Here is a 17,565-nt window from a genome sequence, read left to right as displayed (position 1 = left end):
TCCCCACCAGAGCGCAGTGGGGGGGAAGAGTCACAGGTATCGGGAGTAGCGTCTCCCCCAGCAGGGAGAGGAGAGTAGTCAGGGATGACCACGCCTCCATCGGAGAGTCAGACAACGGAGGGGAGGTCAGATCCGGCCAGTATCCCGGAAGAGGGAAGCAGTGACAGAAGTAGTGTAACGGTCAGGAGGAAGGTCACTGGGTTGGCCCGAGAGGCAAGTTCAAATGTACAGGAGCGTGGGACAGCAGAGAATGAGGATTGGGAACCGGGTCCTAAAGCCCGCCGGAGGCAGGGGGAGGAGCTGAGCGACTCAGCGTCGGAAGAGTCCAGAAAGGGGAATGCCCCAGCGGGCAGGAGGACCCAGAGGAGAAGAGAGCAGCGGAAAAGGTGGAGCAGGGCTAGGATCTTAAACTGGTGTAAGAGGGGAGGAGATTCAGACGGGACTTCGCCGATCTAGGGTTTAAGACGTAGGGCTGCACGCTGTGGCTTTGAAATGGAAACTGAACTTCAATAAAGACTTTTGTACATTACGACAGCCTAGCGTTGGTCCTCTGTGAGCTGGGACCTAGAGGCAGCTCTGACATGAGATATTATGGAGGAATTTTTGCATATACATGAAACCCGCTTCAGATCTGAATTGGATAAATTATAACCCACTGGTTTCCTCTTATTATTGCAGCTATTTCATTACTAATTGTTTCTCCGAAGGAGTCAGATTGTAATGGGTCAAAAATTAGGATGATGATAAGACGCATTCATACAAGCCAGACCATATTATATGCTGAAGGTGCATCTGTGTGCTTCATTATTCGTTTGTACAATAAAATCATGCCCAATAGCATGAAAATGGTCGTGATCCCTTTGTCCTCTTGTCTTCTTGGTCTTATGAGGTCATTTTTCTAATAGCTCTGCTCACCACACTGCATATCCTACCTACACCATGGGTAGGCAAACTAAGGCCCGGGGGCCGGATTCGGCCCAATTGCCTTCTAAATCCGGCCTGCAGATGGTCTGGGAACCAGTGTGTTTTTACATGAGCAGAATGTGTGCTTTTATTTAAAATGCATCTCTGGGTTATTTGTGGGGCATAGGAATTCCTTCCTTCCTCCTCCCCCAAAATATAGTCTGGCCCACCACAAGGTCTGAGGGACAGTGGACCGGCCCCCTGATGAAAAAGTTTGCTGACCCCCGAGTCCTATGCTCAGAATGGTGTCTGTTCTGCAGACACAAGGTGGCACTCAAGAGAAGCTCCCTGGGCAATGCTGAAGGGGCACCTGGCAGAAAATTCAGGACCTGCAGGGTCTCAGCGCCCTTTGAAGGCAGTGCATGACCCTGACATCACCCCATGCCAAGAACTCTCCCTGCGCTCTCTCTCTCTCTCTGCGAGCTTTGCTCTTCTTCACAACCACATTTCAAAATTCATGGAGGTGGAAAGGGCTTTTGATGGTTGGAGGCAGCGATGCTTCTGAACGCCAGTTGCTGGAAAACGCAGGAAGGGAGAGATCTCTTGAATCCTGCCTGAGGGCATCCCACTGGGGGCAACTCATTGGTTACTGCCTGTGCAATTTTCCCAGAAAAAGAGGTGCCGGAACTCACCATGAACTTCTCCCTTGTTCTCTTATAATGGCAATGGCACCCACCTGAGAGGGGCCGGAACTGAGTTCCAGCAGGGGTGGGGGACACAACCCTGGTTACTTTGAGAATAGGGTACTAGACTAGATGAACCATTGGTCTCCTAGGTTCCTCCTAGGTTCTTATGTAGGTATCCTGCCTGGACGTCCCCTTCACCTGGCACTCCCTTTCCCAGTTGCTAAGCAGGCTGCACCTCTTTCGCCAGTCCTTGGCAGCAGGTAGCAGATGGTTCTCCCCTCTCCCTCCATCGCAAAGGGCTCTGCTGGCAGTCTTAGGGAGAAGGGGCAAGGGTGGGGGCGGGCGGGCAGAGGTTTCCATGGCAATGCAGAGGACTCCCATCCCTTGGCATGCGAATGCCAAAGCAGCAGGCAGGAAGGAAAGAGCTCAGACAGGTCCTGTTAATCTTTAATTCGGAGCCTGGATGCCCCACTGCAGCTGGGAGGTCCCTGTAGCACGCCCCCCATGATGGAATTCCCAGTCTGGAAGCGCTGAGACCAGTGCCACTTCCTTCCCCAGCGGTGGTGGGGCTTTTCTGCCCGTTCTCTTCCTAGCAAAGGCATTTCCTCACCTCCTGCTGCTCAAGGCGAGCCAACTGGCCTTCACTCACGAAGGAGAGTCCCTGAGAACTCAAGAGCAGCCGCCCTGAAAGTAAGTCCTGCTTGTTGCTTTGCTTTCATGCGCAGAAAACTCAAGGTGCTTAAACAGCTGCCCCTCGGGCTTCTTCAATCCTCACCGCAACCCTGCAAGGGAAGGGATGTGGCTCAGTTTTTCTGTCAGGCATGGCAGAGGTCCCAGTTCGCTGGCAGAGCTCTCGCATTTCCTTCCCAAAGCCCAGTGCCTTGCTTACCGGTTTTGGAAAGGCACCAAATGTTGTTGAGGGCCACAGAAAGGAATTGAGGGCCACATGTGGCCCTTGGGCTGTGTGTTGGACTCCCCTGAGCTAGATGGACCAAGAGGCTGACTCCATATCAGTCAGCTTCCTACATTCCTATGTTTGGTGGAGACAGGATGACTGGCCCGAGATGGGGAGCAGACAATGCTTGGCCCTGAGAGACAGGGACCTGGGACACCAGGGTTCAGATCTCCACTTGGCCGTGAAGGTCACCCACCGAGCAATGACAGTGCAGAGGCACGGAGATCCTTCCCATGGTGGCTCTGCTGCCAACTGATGAGGACACTCAGGGCAGGAACGAACTTCTGTGAGACCGTTCTGTGCGTGGCCCTGGGAATGGAATGTAGGGCCATGAAAGCATCATTGTTTGTCATGTGCTATTATGGGATTTTTCCTGAGCTATGGGGGGACCTATTCAAAGCCACCTTCTGGCACTGGGTAGAGTGAAAGACTGGACTCAAGTCTGGCTGAATTCACAGAGAAAGCAGAGTTTGCCTTACTTGCATGAGAACCTCAGAGGTGTCTGGCAGCTGAAAGAGGCCACAGAGATCCAGTTAGATGACGCACAGAGAAGCAGGCCAAGACGACAACATGGGGCCCCCAGGGAGGCTTATAATGCTCCTAGGATTTATTCTTTGTGTCTCTCAGCGACTGGGGATAAGTGGGCAGGGAGTGCAGAACTTGTTCCTTTGCCCTGTTTCCAGGACACGTCTAGAACAGCCTGGGGCACCCAAATAATTATTTCGTTAATCATTTTTAAAAGCTGTGCAGGGAACGGAACACCTAAACGCGTCTTGTGTTTCTAATTTCTGGACATCCCTCCCTCCTCCCTCCCTCCCTCCTTCCCTTCCAAAAGGCTTGCCCAAAGGCTGCCTCTGTTTCCTGCTGTAACAACAGGCTGTGTCTGTGTCTATCACTGGGGCCAGAAGCAGCAGATGGGGAAGTGCCAAGCACCAAGAGAGCCCAGAAAAGGTGTGAAAAGGTCAAAGGCGAGACCAATGCTGGCAGCTATCAAACAAACCCTTGTTGTAGCTCTGGACAATCAGGATCAGGGAACTCTTCATACTGGCTTTCCACAGATGTACCAATTCAGCTTGCTGAAAGAGAGTAACAGAATCATAGAATTGTAGGGTTGAAAGGGACACCAAGGGTCATTTAGTTCAACCCCCTGCAATGAGGGTGACCATCCAACCTCTGCTTTGTTGTTGTTGTTTAGTGGTTTAGCCGTGTCCGACTCTTCGTGACCCCAGGGACCAGAGCATGCCAGGCACTTCTGTCTTCCACTGCCTCCCGCAGTTTGGTCAGACTCATGCTGGTAGCTTCGGGAACACTGTCCCACCATCTCGTCCTCTGCTGTCCCCTTCTCCTTGTGCCCTCCATCTTTACCAACATCAGGGTCTTTTCCAGGGAGTCTTCTCTTCTCATGAGGTGGCCAAAGTATTGGAGCCTCAGCTTCACAATCTGTCCTTCCAGTGAGCACTCAGGGCTTATTTCCTTCAGAATGAATAGGTTTGATCTTCTTGCAGTCCATGGGACTCTCAAGAGTCTCCTCCAGCACCAGAATTCAAAAGCATCAATTCTTTGGTGATCAGCCTTCTTTATGGTCCAGCTCTCACTTCCATACATCACTACTGGGAAAACCAGTGCTTGAACTATACGGACCTTCAAAGCCACCAAAGGATGAGAGTCCACAACCTCCCAAGGGAGCCCATTCCACCGCCAATAGGCTTTTACAGTCAAAAAGTTCTTCCAAATGTTTAGCCAGAATCTCCTTCCTTGTCATTTAGATCCATTAGTTTGGGTCCTGCCCTCCAGAACAGCAAAAAGCCAAGCTTGCTTCATCTTCCATGTGATAGCCCTTCAGATATTTGAAGATGGCTATCATATCACTTCTCACTCTCCTTTTTTTCCAAGCTAAACATCCCCAACTCCCTGAAATGTTCCTCATAAGGCTTGGTCTCCAGACCCTGGATCATCTTGGTTGCCCTTCTCTGCACAGCTTGAAAATATCCTTCTGAAACTGGGGTGCCCAGAACTGGACACCAGAGTCCAGGTGGTGCTCACCAAGGCAGAATACAGGGGTGCTGTTACCTTTTTTTTTTTACCAAATAATTTTTATTAGTTTTCCAATTTTGTTAAGAAATTCACAACAAATTCATTCAAATTTAACACAGATTTAAAGATTTGCATTACACACACACACACACACACACACACACACACACACACACACACCTTCAAAGTGCTGCTTCGCCTTCCCTTTGTTCCTGCTTACACTCCAGTGGTGCTATTACTTCCTTGATGTGGTCCTGGAGGCTGTTGATCTTGTAATCTTTCTCTCTTTCTCTCTCCCTAGGAGCAGGAGACACCAGTGGAGAAGACCTTTCGCCTCCCATCATCATGGCTGCTCTCAATGACAGCAGCTTTGACCCCGTCACGTTTGTCCTGACTGGCATCCCTGGCATGGAGGAATCCCACGTGTGGATTTCTGTCCCCTTCTGCCTCATGTACGTCGTGGCCCTCCTGGGGAACTTGTTCCTCCTCTTCCTCATTGCCACGGACCACAGCCTTCGCCAGCCCATGTGCCTCTTCCTGGCCATGCTCTCTGTGTCGGACCTCCTGCTGTCCACGGTCACTGTGCCCGAGATGCTGGCCATCTTCTGGTTCGGCTCCAGGAAGATCTCCTTCGACGCCTGCATTGCCCAGATGTTCTTCACCCACTTCAGCTTCATCGCAGAGTCCACCATCCTGCTGGCCATGGCCTTTGACCGCTACGTCGCCATCTGCGATCCTCTGCGCTACATGGCCATCCTGACCCCATCGGTGATTGGGAAGGTGGCCCTGGCGGCCGTGGTCAGGGGGCTGTGCATCATGTCCCCACCCATCTTCCTCCTCAAGAGGCTGCCCTACTGCGGCCACAGCACCATGCAGCACACCTACTGCGAACACATGGGCATTGCCCGTCTGGCCTGCGGAGACATCACCATCAACATCTGGTACGGCTTCACGACGACCCTCCTGTCCTCAGGGGTGGACGTGGTGCTCATTGCCTTGTCGTATGGCTTGATCCTCAGGGCCGTCTTCCAGCTCTCCTCCAAGGAGGCCCGCCTCAAGGCTCTCCGCACCTGCGGCTCCCACATCTGCATCATCCTGATGTTCTACATGCCTGCCTTCTTCTCCTTCCTCACCCACCGCTTTGGCCACAACATCCCCAGCTGCATCCACATCCTGTTGGCCAACCTCTATGTCATCGTGCCCCCCATGCTCAACCCCATCGTGTATGGGGTGAGAACGAGGCAGATACGGGAGCGAGTCACCCACGTGTTCTCGCGGACAGGGAGGTGGAGGTGCTGCTAGAAGGCAGCGCTTGGTGCATCAGCCCCCCTGAACCTTTGCGGGAGGTTGCCTGAGATATGGAGACCCTCCTTCATGAGAGAAGGAAGGTGGGCTGCTGAGAAATGGGGTGAGCAGGAAGCTATGGTGCAATTCTTACCTGGCTCTCTGCTCTCAGTTTCATAGAGCTGGGGAAAGTTCAGACAAGGGCAACCGAAATGATCAAGGGGTGAAATGACTCCCCAACAAGGAAATGTAGCAACTTTTGTGACTTTTTAGTTTACGAAAACGAAGAGGTGCCATGATAAAATTATATGTGGCATGGAGAAAATGGATAGAGAAACATTTTTCTCCCTCTCACCTAACATGATGGAGACCTAATAAAGCTGAATGCTGGAAGATTCGTGGCAGATAAAAGAAATGACTTTTTTGCGTAAAGTTAAATTGTGGAACTCATGCCCACAAGGTGATGACCGCCAACGTATAAGGGGATTAAACAAATTCACGGAGGAGAGGGCTATCAATGGCTCTGCTCTGCTTGCACAATCAGAGGCACCAATGCTTCTGAATACTGGTTGCTAGAAACCACAGGCGTGGAGAGGGCTCTTGTGCTCAGATCCTGCTAGATGGCTTCCCATTAGGACATCTGGTCAGCCACTGTGGGAACAGAATGTGACACAGCCCTAAGCCAGCAATACTGAAAGTCCGTTGGAATTGGGAAGCATCGTCGTTAAGTGGTAGAGCACCTGCTTGGAATGTAGAAAACTTAAGGAACGGGGGGGGGGGGGGGAGTCACAGGGTTCAGAGAATCCCATTTTATGGATTTGACATTGTTTTTGTGTACAATTTTCTTTGTGGTTGTTATCGTGTTGGCTATTGTGTGTTTTTGTTTTGTTTTTGTTATTTTTGTTGAAAATTTAATAAAAATATTATATATATATATATATATATATATATATATATATATATATATATATGAAGGTCCCAATTTCAGTTCCCAAGGGCACCTCCAGGCTGAAACCCATGACAGCTGCTTCCAGTTGGTGCAGCAGAAGGAACAACCTTGAGCTGTGTGGCACAATGGTTTGGCTCAAGAGTAGGTAAAGGTAAAGGGACCCCTGACCATTAGGTCCAGTCGTGACCGACTCTGGGGTTGCGGCGCTCATCTCGCTTTACTGGCCGAGGGAGCCGGCGTGCAGCTTCCGGGTCATGTGGCCAGCAGGACTAAGCCACTTCTGGTGAACCAGAGCAATGCACAGAAACGCCATTTACCTTCCCGCCGGAACCGTACCTATTTATCTACTTGCACTTTGACGTGCTTTCGAACTGCTAGATTGGCAGGAGCAGGGACCGAGCAATGGGAGCTCACCCCGTCGCGGGGATTTGAACCGCCGACCCTCTGATCGGCAAGCCCTAGGCCATGGGTAGGCAAACTAAGACCCAGGGGTTGGATTTTCAAATGTTCATGCCAGGCAGAAGACCAGCTGCCTAAGAACCTTGGCAAGATGTTTATTCTCCTGGACAAGGGGCCCCCCTGATTTATAGCAGAAAACAATTCTCAAAGTCGTAAAAAGGGAATTACAGGCTGACAGCCAAGGTTACACTGACCCTACATATTACAGAATATAAAAAAAGAGATAAACATAATTAAGAGTTGATAAATAGTAAAATAAAACCATGTGCCTCCCATTAAACTTGAGCCATATTTTCCTAAGGTTGAAAGGTCAAGAGCAGTGAAAAAGGCAACTGGCTTGACTGGAGAAGATAGGTTTCTTCCTATCTTATTTTGAGGCTGGAAACTGTTCCTTCCTTTTTTTACTTTGAAAAGGTTTATTCTTCTAAAAAGCTATCTATATTATGTATTAAATATATTGGCTTAAATGTAATTATGCAAAGGAATTAGAAGCTAAGAAATATTAAATCCTTATGCTAGATTCTTATTTCATATAGTTGGAAGAGATCACAGGGGCCATCAGCCCAGCCCCCCTGCCAAGCAGGAAACATCATTAGAGCACACATATGGTTGTCAGGCCTTTGTTTAAAGACCTCCAAGAGAAGGAGATCTTTCAATGATGATGTGAACTCAAGATCCTTGACATCTGTTTAAGATAAAAATTTAAGATTAAACCATCTGTTCTGGAGGGCAATAGGGCGAGGTGAGCTGGTAATTAAGGTTCCTTGTTGAGACACATGTAAGATATATTACTACTTATTTGTCATTTATAGATAGAAGAATATATAGCTTTTTGTTTCCCATAAAAGGGCAAAAGGAAATGGGTGTATCTTTTGTGATTGGTTCTAGCAAACAGCCAATAGGAATTTCAACCAGGCTGATTGGACAGAGGCAGCCACAGGAGGAGCAAGGGGGCTGGGTTAAGGAAATATAAGTGCTGGCCAGAATGGCAGGAGGCCAGGCCAGAGCTTGGTAACCATATACCACTGTGCCTCATATTTATTTGTCTGACAAATAAATTATTATTTTAATTTCTCTATTGCTGCGTTGAATATTTCATTCCAGCTAAGCGTTAACCACAAGCAGGGTGCTACAGTGGGAACCTTTGGGGAATGCGAGGGGGGAATTCTGGACTGGAGTCAAATGGATGGATGGGCCCTTCAGCTTATGCTAAAGTGTGGGCTACATGAAAATATAACCAATAAGATGCAACACACCCATGCTCTTTTATTTTATCTGTTTTTATTGTGTTTTATTTTATTCTATTTAGTATTTAAATTTGCATACTGTTTTTCCTCCAAAGGCCACAGGACGGATCACAGCATAAAAATAGAAAACGAGAAGACAAAATACATAATAAAACAAACACAAACCAACAGCCCTCTCCCACAAACACACGTAAATTCCATAGAATGTTAACGAGCCCAAGGCCTGGTTTTCTCCTGGCACCTAAAGATATGTAACAAAGGCACCAGGCGAGCCTCCCTGGGCAGAGCATTCTACAAGTGGGGAGTCACTGCAGAAAAGGCCCTGTTCTCGTGTTACCACCCTATGGACCCCTTGTGGGGGAAGCGCATGAGGAAGAGTCTCAGCTGATGATCACAGGGTCCAGGTCAGTTCATATGGGGAGAGGTGGTCCTTGGGGGTATTGCAGTCCTAAGCCCTTTGCATCTCTGTCCATATGGTGTCCACATGATAAGAAAGCGAGGGAATTAGGGTTGACATTTCTGTTTCATCCCCCTTGTGCTCAGCATACCGACAGTTCCTGCAGTATTTTCTTTTCCAAATATGTAGGAATATTTGCTCAGCCTCAAAAATACCCTGCTGCACTCATGCTGCATGTCATACTCCATGTCTGCATTGATGCTGCATAAAATCATAGAAATGTAGGGTTGGAAGATATACCAAATGTCATCTCCTGCAATGCAGGAATCACAATAAATGACTGTGGCCATCCAACCTCTGCTTCAAAACCTCCAAGGAAGGAGAGTCCGTGACCTCCCAAGGGAGTCCTTTCCACAGCTCTAACTGTTGGAAAGTTCTTCCTCAAGTTTAGTCAGAATCTCCTTTCTTGTAACTTGAATCCGTTGGTTCCACTCCTACCCTCTGGAGCAGGAGAAACAAGCTTGCTCCCTCTTCCATGTGACAGCCATTAAGATATTTTAAGATGTCTCTCATATCCCTAATCAGCCTCCTCTTCTCCAGTCTAAACCTGCTCCCTCACAAGGCTTAGTCTCCAGACCCTCGATCATCTTGGTGGCCCTTCTCTGTATCCCCTTTCTCTCACTGTTCTTCCTTATTTTCCTTCTGTAAACGGTAGCATTGTAAGAAAAGGATTGATTTACAGACAGAAAACAAGGAATGTTAAAACTCCAATTTAAATTATATGGGGCGGGGGGCGGGGAGGAATTCTGGGCTGGGTTGGGCTACAGAGTCCCTCTTGGGTCACTGGGCCAAGGGCAGTTGCATCCGGCGACCTCAGCGCTGACATCACAAATCACGGGTTCCACACCAGAAGGTTGTGTAGGGCCTGTGGGCTGGGGGAGGGAGGGGGTGTCGAGAAGAGGGACCCCACAGCTTGCGTGGTGACAGAGGAAAGAAGGTAGGGCCACTTTGGAGTGCGATGAGAAGCCAAGCTTGACTTTGGTCTTTGCTTCTTGCTCTCAAATCTTGGCAGCATTATGGTCGAAAGCCAGAGAATCCCGGGGGTTGACCTCAGAGCCGCTGAGCCCCAAGTTGTTCGGATCATCGTGAAGACTCCGTGGCAGAAGGAAGAGTTTCTGGTCCACAGGGAGATGTTGGTCCGAGAATTCAAAGAACACGTCGCCAGGCACTTCTCCTCTTCTCCTGACCAAATTGTGCTGGTGTATGTCGGAAGGATCTTGAAAGACCACAAGACCCTTGGCCAGCATGGCATCCACCTAGACTACGACGCAACAGTCTACGTGGTTGTCCGGTCTCCCCGGGGGCGCCTGTCCCGACAGGCTTCCGCCAGCCCTACCAGCACTGCCCCAGATCAGAAGCCTCCTCGGGGAGACGCTTTTGCCAGCGATGGCCTCCGGGAGCTGACCGCCAGCCTGGGCCTCAACACAGCCAACTTTTCAGAGTTCCAGAGCCAGCTCATGTCCAACCCAGACATGATGGTGCAACTGCTGGAGAACCCCTTCATTCAGAGCAAGCTCTCCAGCCCTGACCTGATGAAGGAGCTGGTCACCAGCAACCCACAGGTGCGGCAGGTGATGCAGAAAGCCCCTGAGATCAGCCACGTCTTCAGCTCCCCAGAAGGAATGAGGTTGGTGGTGGAACTGGCAAGGAACCCAGCGGTCGTGAAGGAGTTCATCAAATCACCTCCCCAGGCCACCACTTGTCCTGGAAGCGTCCCTGGTGGAGACAACAACAGTGTCCTTCAGGGTGCGTTCCCCGAGGCACAAAGAGGACTAGGGCAGAAGGCCATTCCTAAGCGGTGTGGGGCAAGCCCCTTGCCAGGATCCCTGGGGGGCCACCCACCCACCTTTGACCACGGTGAAAGGCTTGAGAGGGCCCGGGAGAGGCTGCCTTCTCCCAGAACTTGGCCTCCAAAGCCTGGCGCCCAGAATCTAGCACCCAATGGCAACGATCAGAGCAACGGGGAAAGCGGCGCCTTCAGGGGAGAGACAGGACAACTCGCCTCGGCAGCGGTGAAGAACCTCCTCCACCAAATCATAAAGCATCTGATGCAGAACCTTGCATCTAGCAGCCCCTCCAGGAGCAGCCACACCCCAGAGGTGGTGGCCAAGATGGTCCGCAGGAACACCTCCGTGTCCAGGAGCCCCCAGGGGCAGGCGGCCCCGCAGGTCCCAGACCTCCTCCAGCAGATTCAAAACACAGACATCCTGTTGGCCAACTGGAGCCCCAAGGAGATCCAGGGGCTGGTAGAAATCCAGCAGAGGCTGCAGGCACTCGCCACAGACGAGCCGGGAACAGAGAGGCGAGGCAGATCCGAGCGGCCCGCGCGGAGGGCGCACTCCATCACTTCCCTCTGCGACATGGTGCCCCCCGTCTCGAGGGTGGGACGCCAGGATGTCACTGCCCAGCAGATCTTGGAGACTCTGGTGGGCGCTGACTTCTTAGCTGGCGTGAAGACTGCCAGCCGCCTGCGGGGCTCGTCCGCGCAGCCGTCTTCCAAGCAGAAGCGGACATACAAACTCTGAGGCGGAAGAGGACGGAAGCTGAGCCGAGGCTGGACTCCTGCAGCTGCTGTGCCGATGCTGGAGCTCTGCAAAGGCGTGGATTACATGGTTTGTGATTAAAAGGCTTTAAATCTTTCAAAAAGTCTCCTCTGTTGGCTCCTCTGTTGGCAGGCGTACCCTCCAAGCGCCCCGATTTCCCAGGGACAGTCAGGGAATTAATAATAATAATAATAATAATAATAATAATAATAATAATAATAATTTATTATTTATACCCTGCCCATGCGGCTGAGTTTCCCCAGCCACTCTGGGCGGCTCCCAATCGAGTGTTAAAAGCAATGCAGCATTAAATATTAAAAGCTTCCCTAAACAGGGCTGCCTTCAGATGTCTTCTAAAAGTCAGATAGTTGTTTGTTTCCTTGACATCTGATGGGAGGGTGTTGCACAGGGCGGGGTGCCACTACCAAGAAGGCCCTCTGCCTGGTTCCCTGTAACCTCACTTCTCGCAATGAGGGAACCGCCAGAAGGCCATCGGTGCTGGATCTCAGTGCCTGGGTTGAACGACGGGGGTGGAGACGCACCTTCAGGTATACAGAAGCCACCCCAGCTTCTGATTGGATCCTAGAATGTCCCTATTCCCCCTGCTGCTGCCACTAAGCTCGGGGTGAGCCGGAGTTTGCCCTGAGTGGTGGCAAGGGAGCATCCCATTCTCTCTCTGTGGCCTCTCCTCCCTTGGGCAGCTCATGGCAGCTGCTGAAGAGCGGGTGAGGATGAAGAGAGGCCACCACAGCCAAGGCCCCGCCTGCATGATGCACCAGCTCTGGGGTGCAGGCAGAGGGCAGAGCTGCCCTGGGGGTAAAGAAATGGGGAGTGGAGCACAGGGAGTCTTGATTTTTTTTAAAAAAAAGAAATGATTTGTGTGTCCACATCTAAATTTATTTATCAATGTGTGTTTTTCTTTTTCTAAATCTACCAAAGAATAAAATTGGGATCAATGGGTTTTCTCAGGACGGTGGAGCGTGTCCTGCTTGTGGGGGGGAGGGAATGCTTGCAAGCGTCCTCCCGATAATAATAATAGTAATAATAATAATAATAATAATAATAATAATAATAATAATAATAATACATTTTATTTATATCCCACCCTCCCCAGCCGAAGCCGGGCTCAGAGCTGCTAACAATAGTAAAATGATAAAACATTCTAAAATCATTTCATTATAAAATTAATTTCAATTAATTTTATAGGAAATGCTTGGGGGGGGTGTCACAAAAATGGGACATCATTGAGGGTCATTTGAGGTGTGTATGTGAGAAATGTCCCTATGTTCATCCAAGGAATGTTGGGGGATATGGTATGGCTGCAATTTGTTCTTGATTTTCTTGTTTCATCTTTTTGTAAAATGCTCTGAGGGTGGGTTTAAAAACAACAACAACAACAACAACAACAACCAAGCAGTGTACAATTTTTTTGAAATGAAATAAACCATTAAATGAACTATAAGAACTTAAAAAGCACCTGCTGGGCCAGGCCAAAAAGGGGACCATCTAGTCCAGCAGCCTCTTCTCTGTGGCCAAAAAACCCCCGGGGGCGAAAGTGCTTCAGCTCCTAGGAGCTGGAAATCCCTATGGCTTCAAGGCTGCTCTGGAGATCAAAGGTGGACACTTTGGGACAAAGGATGGAGATGGAGAAGGAAAGACAGCGAATTGACGTGATAGCCATCTTCAAATACAGTGGTACTTCGGTTAAGAACTTATTTCTTTCTGGAGGTCCGTTCTTAACCTGAAACTGTTCTTAACCTGAGGTACCACTTTAGCTAATGGGGCCTCCCGCTGCCGCCATGCGATTTCTGTTCTCATCCTGAAGCAAAGTTCTTAACCTGAGGTCCTATTTCTGGGTTAGCAGAGTCTGTAACCTGAAGTGTCTGTAACCTGAAGCATCTGTAACCTGAGGTACCACTTACAGATAGGTAGCCGTGTTGGTCTGCCATAGTCAAAACAAAATAAAAAAATTCCTTCCAGTAGCACCTTAAAGACCAACTAAGTTAGTTCTAGGTATGAGCTTTCGTGTGCATGCACACTTCTTCAGATACATTGAAACAGAAGTCACCAGACCCTTCTATATAGTGAGAAGGTGGGGAGGGGTATTACTCAGAAGGGTGGTGGGATTGGGTGGTTGGCAGATAGTTGTGATGAGCCTGTTGACGACTCTTAACGACTGCAATAGGTCTTACAGGAAAAAGCAAGGGGTGAAAAGGTGAAAAATGGCTTTGTCATGTATAATGAGATAAGAATCCAATGTCTTTGTTCAGACCAGGTCTCTCCATGGTTTTAAGTTTGGTGATAAGTTGCAATACAGCAGCTTCTCTTTCCAGTCTACTTCTGAAATTCCTTTGTAGTAGAACAGCTACTTTGAGATCTTGTATAGAATGTCCTGGGAGATTGAAGTGTTCTCCTACTGGTTTCTCTGTCTTGTGGTTCCTGATGTCGGATTTATGTCCGTTTATTCTTTGGCGTAAGGTTTGGCCTGTTTGTCCAGTATAGAGAGCTGAAGGACACTGTTGGCATTTGATGGCATACCACTGTAGGCTGAAGGGCTTCCACATGGCGGGTGGAGCAAGCTTGAACCAATGGAATCAAATTACAACAAAAGAGGTTCTGAAGATACATCAGGAAGAACTTTCTGATGGTAAGAGCTGTTCAACAGTGGAACAGTCTCCCTGGGGAGGTGGTGGGCTCTCCTTCCTTGGAGGTTTTCAAGCAGAGGTTGGATGGCCGTCTGTCATGGATGCTTTAATTGGGGTTCTGCATTGCAGGGGTTGTACTTGTTGACTCTAGGGGTCCCTCCCAACTCTACAAGTTTCGTCTCTGATTCTCTGCAAATGGGTACAAATCCACGGCTATCTGTGAAGCCCAGTGAGTCAGGGGTGGGGTTCTTGGGCCACAGAGTTTGCGTGTAGGGAAACATGCCCACTGAGAATGTCTACGGGAATCCCAGACTCTCTTGAACCCAAGACGCAGGTGGGACTGGGACCTGACTACAAGGCAAGTATTTTACTGTGCAACAGAAGAAAAGATCGTTTAGCCTCCCAGAGCAAACTAAGGGTTATGCTCTCCTTGCCCCTCAGGGTTATTCCCCCTGAGCCTGAGAAAAGTGGGTCCCATGAGGTCCCTTCTCCTCCACCAGCACCTGCCTCCAACCCCCCCCCCCTCAGGACTCCCAAGGAGACACGAGGCAGACCAAGTCCCTCAGCTCCTTGGACCCAGCCTCCTTCAAATGCCTGCCTCTGCTGCTGCCGGGGGGGACCCAAATCCCATCTCTGAGCTTCTCTGCTTGCTGGGGCTAATGGCAGGTGAGAACTTTGCACAGAGCCGTTTCTTGCTGCTGCCTTCCGAGGAGGAGCTGGGCAAAATATCCGGGGCAGGTGTGGTTCAAATCTGTTAGACGGGGGTGCTGAAGGGGTTAGGAGGGGCAGCTTGGACTAGGAAGGACTTATCTGGCAGGGCCCTTGACATTGCTGCCCAGTGAAATTAGAGATCCAGAAAAGGCAGGTTTTAAGGAGGACTGGAAACCTTTTGCAGAATGTTTAAAAAGCTATTGTAAACATATAAAGACACAGGTAGGATTTGAATAAGGAGCAGCAGTAAATGATGACTTTTGGAATTCTATGGTGAGGACAGGGCGCAGAATAAGTTATCATATGCAGCAATATTAGAAAATACGGGGAACCACAGAAGGGAAGTCCCATGTCAGATGGAAATTATGGGGGAATTAAAGAGGTATATGCATTAAACTTGCAACCTATTGCTTGCAACCTGGCATTGCTGCCAGGTGCACCCTCTTCTAAGAAACACAGAAGTCTTTTCGTACACCTTTGTGTGTCTGCTGTGCCATTCCTGCTAAAGTCAGATTAACAGAAGACGAATGCCAGAGGGAGGGAGGGAAGGAAGGAGAGGTTTGACAGCTGAATGAGTTCTCTAGACGTGTGTATTATTTATTTATTTATTATTTGTTAGCACACACAAAGCTTCCTTGTTCAGGGTGGGCGGGAGAGGAGACCCCCCAGACAGACCCGCTACGCGGCTGCAGGGTTTCCACATTCTGGCTTAACTCTGTGTTGACTCTGCTGTCTTCGTAAATGCAGGAAGCACAATACAAAAGAATACCCAACCGTTGTTTAAAAAATCTCCTATGAAAGAGAGTCCACCGAGGGCATCTGTCGAACAGCTCTTGGCCTCAGAAAGTTATTTCTAATGCTTACTCAGAAACTCCGTTCTTGTGGTTTGAATCCATCAGTTCGGGTCCTCCCCTTTGGAGCAGCAGAAGACATGCTTGCCTCATCTTCCTCAGGATTTGTTCCGGATCCCAGTAGATTTTCTTCCCTGTGAACTGTCTTCCATCCAGCGCCTGCTGGAGAGGGAACGGATTCCTGATTACGTCCACCACAGCTACCAGGAAGCCCTTCCAAGGCCCCAGATGCTGGCAGCCAACCACAGCTCCTTGCCCCCCACCACCTACATCTTGACTGGCATCCCAGGGATGGAGGCCTTTCACATCTGGATCTCCATCCCCTTCTGCCTGATGTACATTGTGGCTCTGGTGGGGAATAGCACTCTGTTGTTCATCATCTTCACAGAGCGCAGCCTCCACCAGCCCATGTACTTCTTCCTCTCCATGCTGGCTGTCACTGACTTGCTTCTGTCCACCTCCACTGCTCCCAAAATGCTGGCCATCTTCTGGTTCAGGGCCGGGGAAATCTCCTTCGAAGGTTGCCTAGCCCAAATGTTCTTCATCCACAGCATCTTCATCGCCGAGTCAGCCATCCTCATGGCCATGGCCTTCGACCGCTACATCGCCATCTGCGACCCGCTGCGCTACACCACCTTGCTGACCAATTCAATCATCCGGAGAATTGGGCTGGCTGCCATGGTCAGAAGCTTCTGCGTGATTTTCCCGGTCATCTTCCTCGTCAAGCGCTTGACATTCTGCCAACGCAACATCCTTCCCCACACGTACTGCGAGCACATGGGCATCGCCCGGCTGGCTTGCTCCGACATCACGGTCAACATCTGGTATGGCTTCATGGTGGCTATCTTGGCCATCGGCGTGGACACCTTGCTGATAGCAGCATCGTACGGTCTGATCCTGAGGGCTGTGTTTCGGCTCTCCTCCAAAGACGCTCGCCTGAAGGCACTCAGCACCTGTGGCTCCCACCTCTGCGTCATCCTCATGTTCTACACACCTGCATTCTTCTCCTTCTTTGCCCATCGCTTTGGCCACCACATCCCAGGCTATGTTCACATCCTACTGGCCAACTTGTATGTCCTCATCCCTCCCATGCTGAACCCCATTGTTTATGGGGTGAAGACCAAGGAGATCCTGCGGAGAGTCACCAGCTTGTTCCACCAATGTTTCAACGGGCCAGTTACCTAAAAGCAGCTCCCCATTCACTGACAAGGAAAGTTGAAGGGATGGAGGGCGATCCCTAGAATGAAGGGAGAGAGGTTTCCATCTGATGTATTCATCTACATTTTTTAATATAGCAAGAGTAACCATAGCAGTGCTGAGTTCAGCACCCTGAGCTAGGCTGTTGTCTTGCCAAATGCAGATGGTTCTTTTGATGAGATTCAGAAGCAATACAAGCACAAGTGAGAAGATTAAAGATTTTATTCTAAACAATAAGCATTATATACATTACCAAGGAAGCACTTCAACCTGCCACTGGGAAGCCCTCAAGAAGTGGTGATGGGACCCCAGGTGGCCTCAGGTTGCATGAGCTTCTGAGAACTATGCCCCCAAACCATTTGATTTACAGATAGCTAACTTGTTAGCCTACGTGCCTTGCCCGACTAGCTAGCGCAGATGATTCCTTAACTAGCCACCTCTCCAATGTCTCACTTCAAAGAAGGAACGTGCCCAACACTATTACTTCCTTCCACAAACCAGGGCATTAAAAGGCTATTCTCAGTCATCAAAGAGCAGAACAAGAGACAGAGAGGGGAGGTAAAGAGAGGCAGGAAGAGACGACCATGTCAGATCACTAAACTCCTCGAAATACAAATACCTTCCAGAAAAGATTGCCCCTACCA

General features: G+C 49.7%; 3 protein-coding genes across 3 annotated transcripts; all 3 read left to right on the top strand.

Moving 5' to 3' along the window:
- The first annotated feature begins 2,206 nt into the window (after window positions 1-2,206).
- On the top strand, window positions 2,207-6,364 carry LOC307214972 (olfactory receptor 52B2-like). The gene is made up of 2 exons (XM_079974089.1): window positions 2,207-2,279; window positions 4,880-6,364. Exon 2 carries the CDS (start codon window positions 4,924-4,926, stop codon window positions 5,878-5,880), a length of 957 nt encoding a protein of 318 aa, XP_079830215.1. The 5' UTR covers window positions 2,207-2,279; window positions 4,880-4,923; the 3' UTR covers window positions 5,881-6,364.
- Window positions 6,365-9,823: 3,459 nt separating this feature from the next.
- On the top strand, window positions 9,824-11,620 carry LOC307214837 (ubiquilin-2-like). The gene has a single exon (XM_079973885.1). The coding sequence runs from the start codon at window positions 9,991-9,993 to the stop codon at window positions 11,497-11,499; it is 1,509 nt and encodes a 502-aa protein (XP_079830011.1). The 5' UTR covers window positions 9,824-9,990; the 3' UTR covers window positions 11,500-11,620.
- Window positions 11,621-15,952: 4,332 nt separating this feature from the next.
- LOC307213886 (olfactory receptor 52B2-like) lies at window positions 15,953-16,909 on the top strand (the record flags this gene model as incomplete). The annotated part of the gene is made up of 1 exon (XM_079972116.1): window positions 15,953-16,909. The coding sequence occupies one exon, from the start codon at window positions 15,953-15,955 to the stop codon at window positions 16,907-16,909; it is 957 nt and encodes a 318-aa protein (XP_079828242.1).
- Window positions 16,910-17,565: the final 656 nt, after the last annotated feature.

This window comes from Podarcis cretensis, assembly GCF_951804945.1.
Source record: "Podarcis cretensis genome assembly, chromosome: 4".
NCBI classification, from domain to species: domain Eukaryota; kingdom Metazoa; phylum Chordata; class Lepidosauria; order Squamata; family Lacertidae; genus Podarcis; species Podarcis cretensis.
The sequence above is the reverse complement of the archived record's forward strand: the minus strand, read 5'-3'. Positions and strand labels throughout refer to the sequence as shown.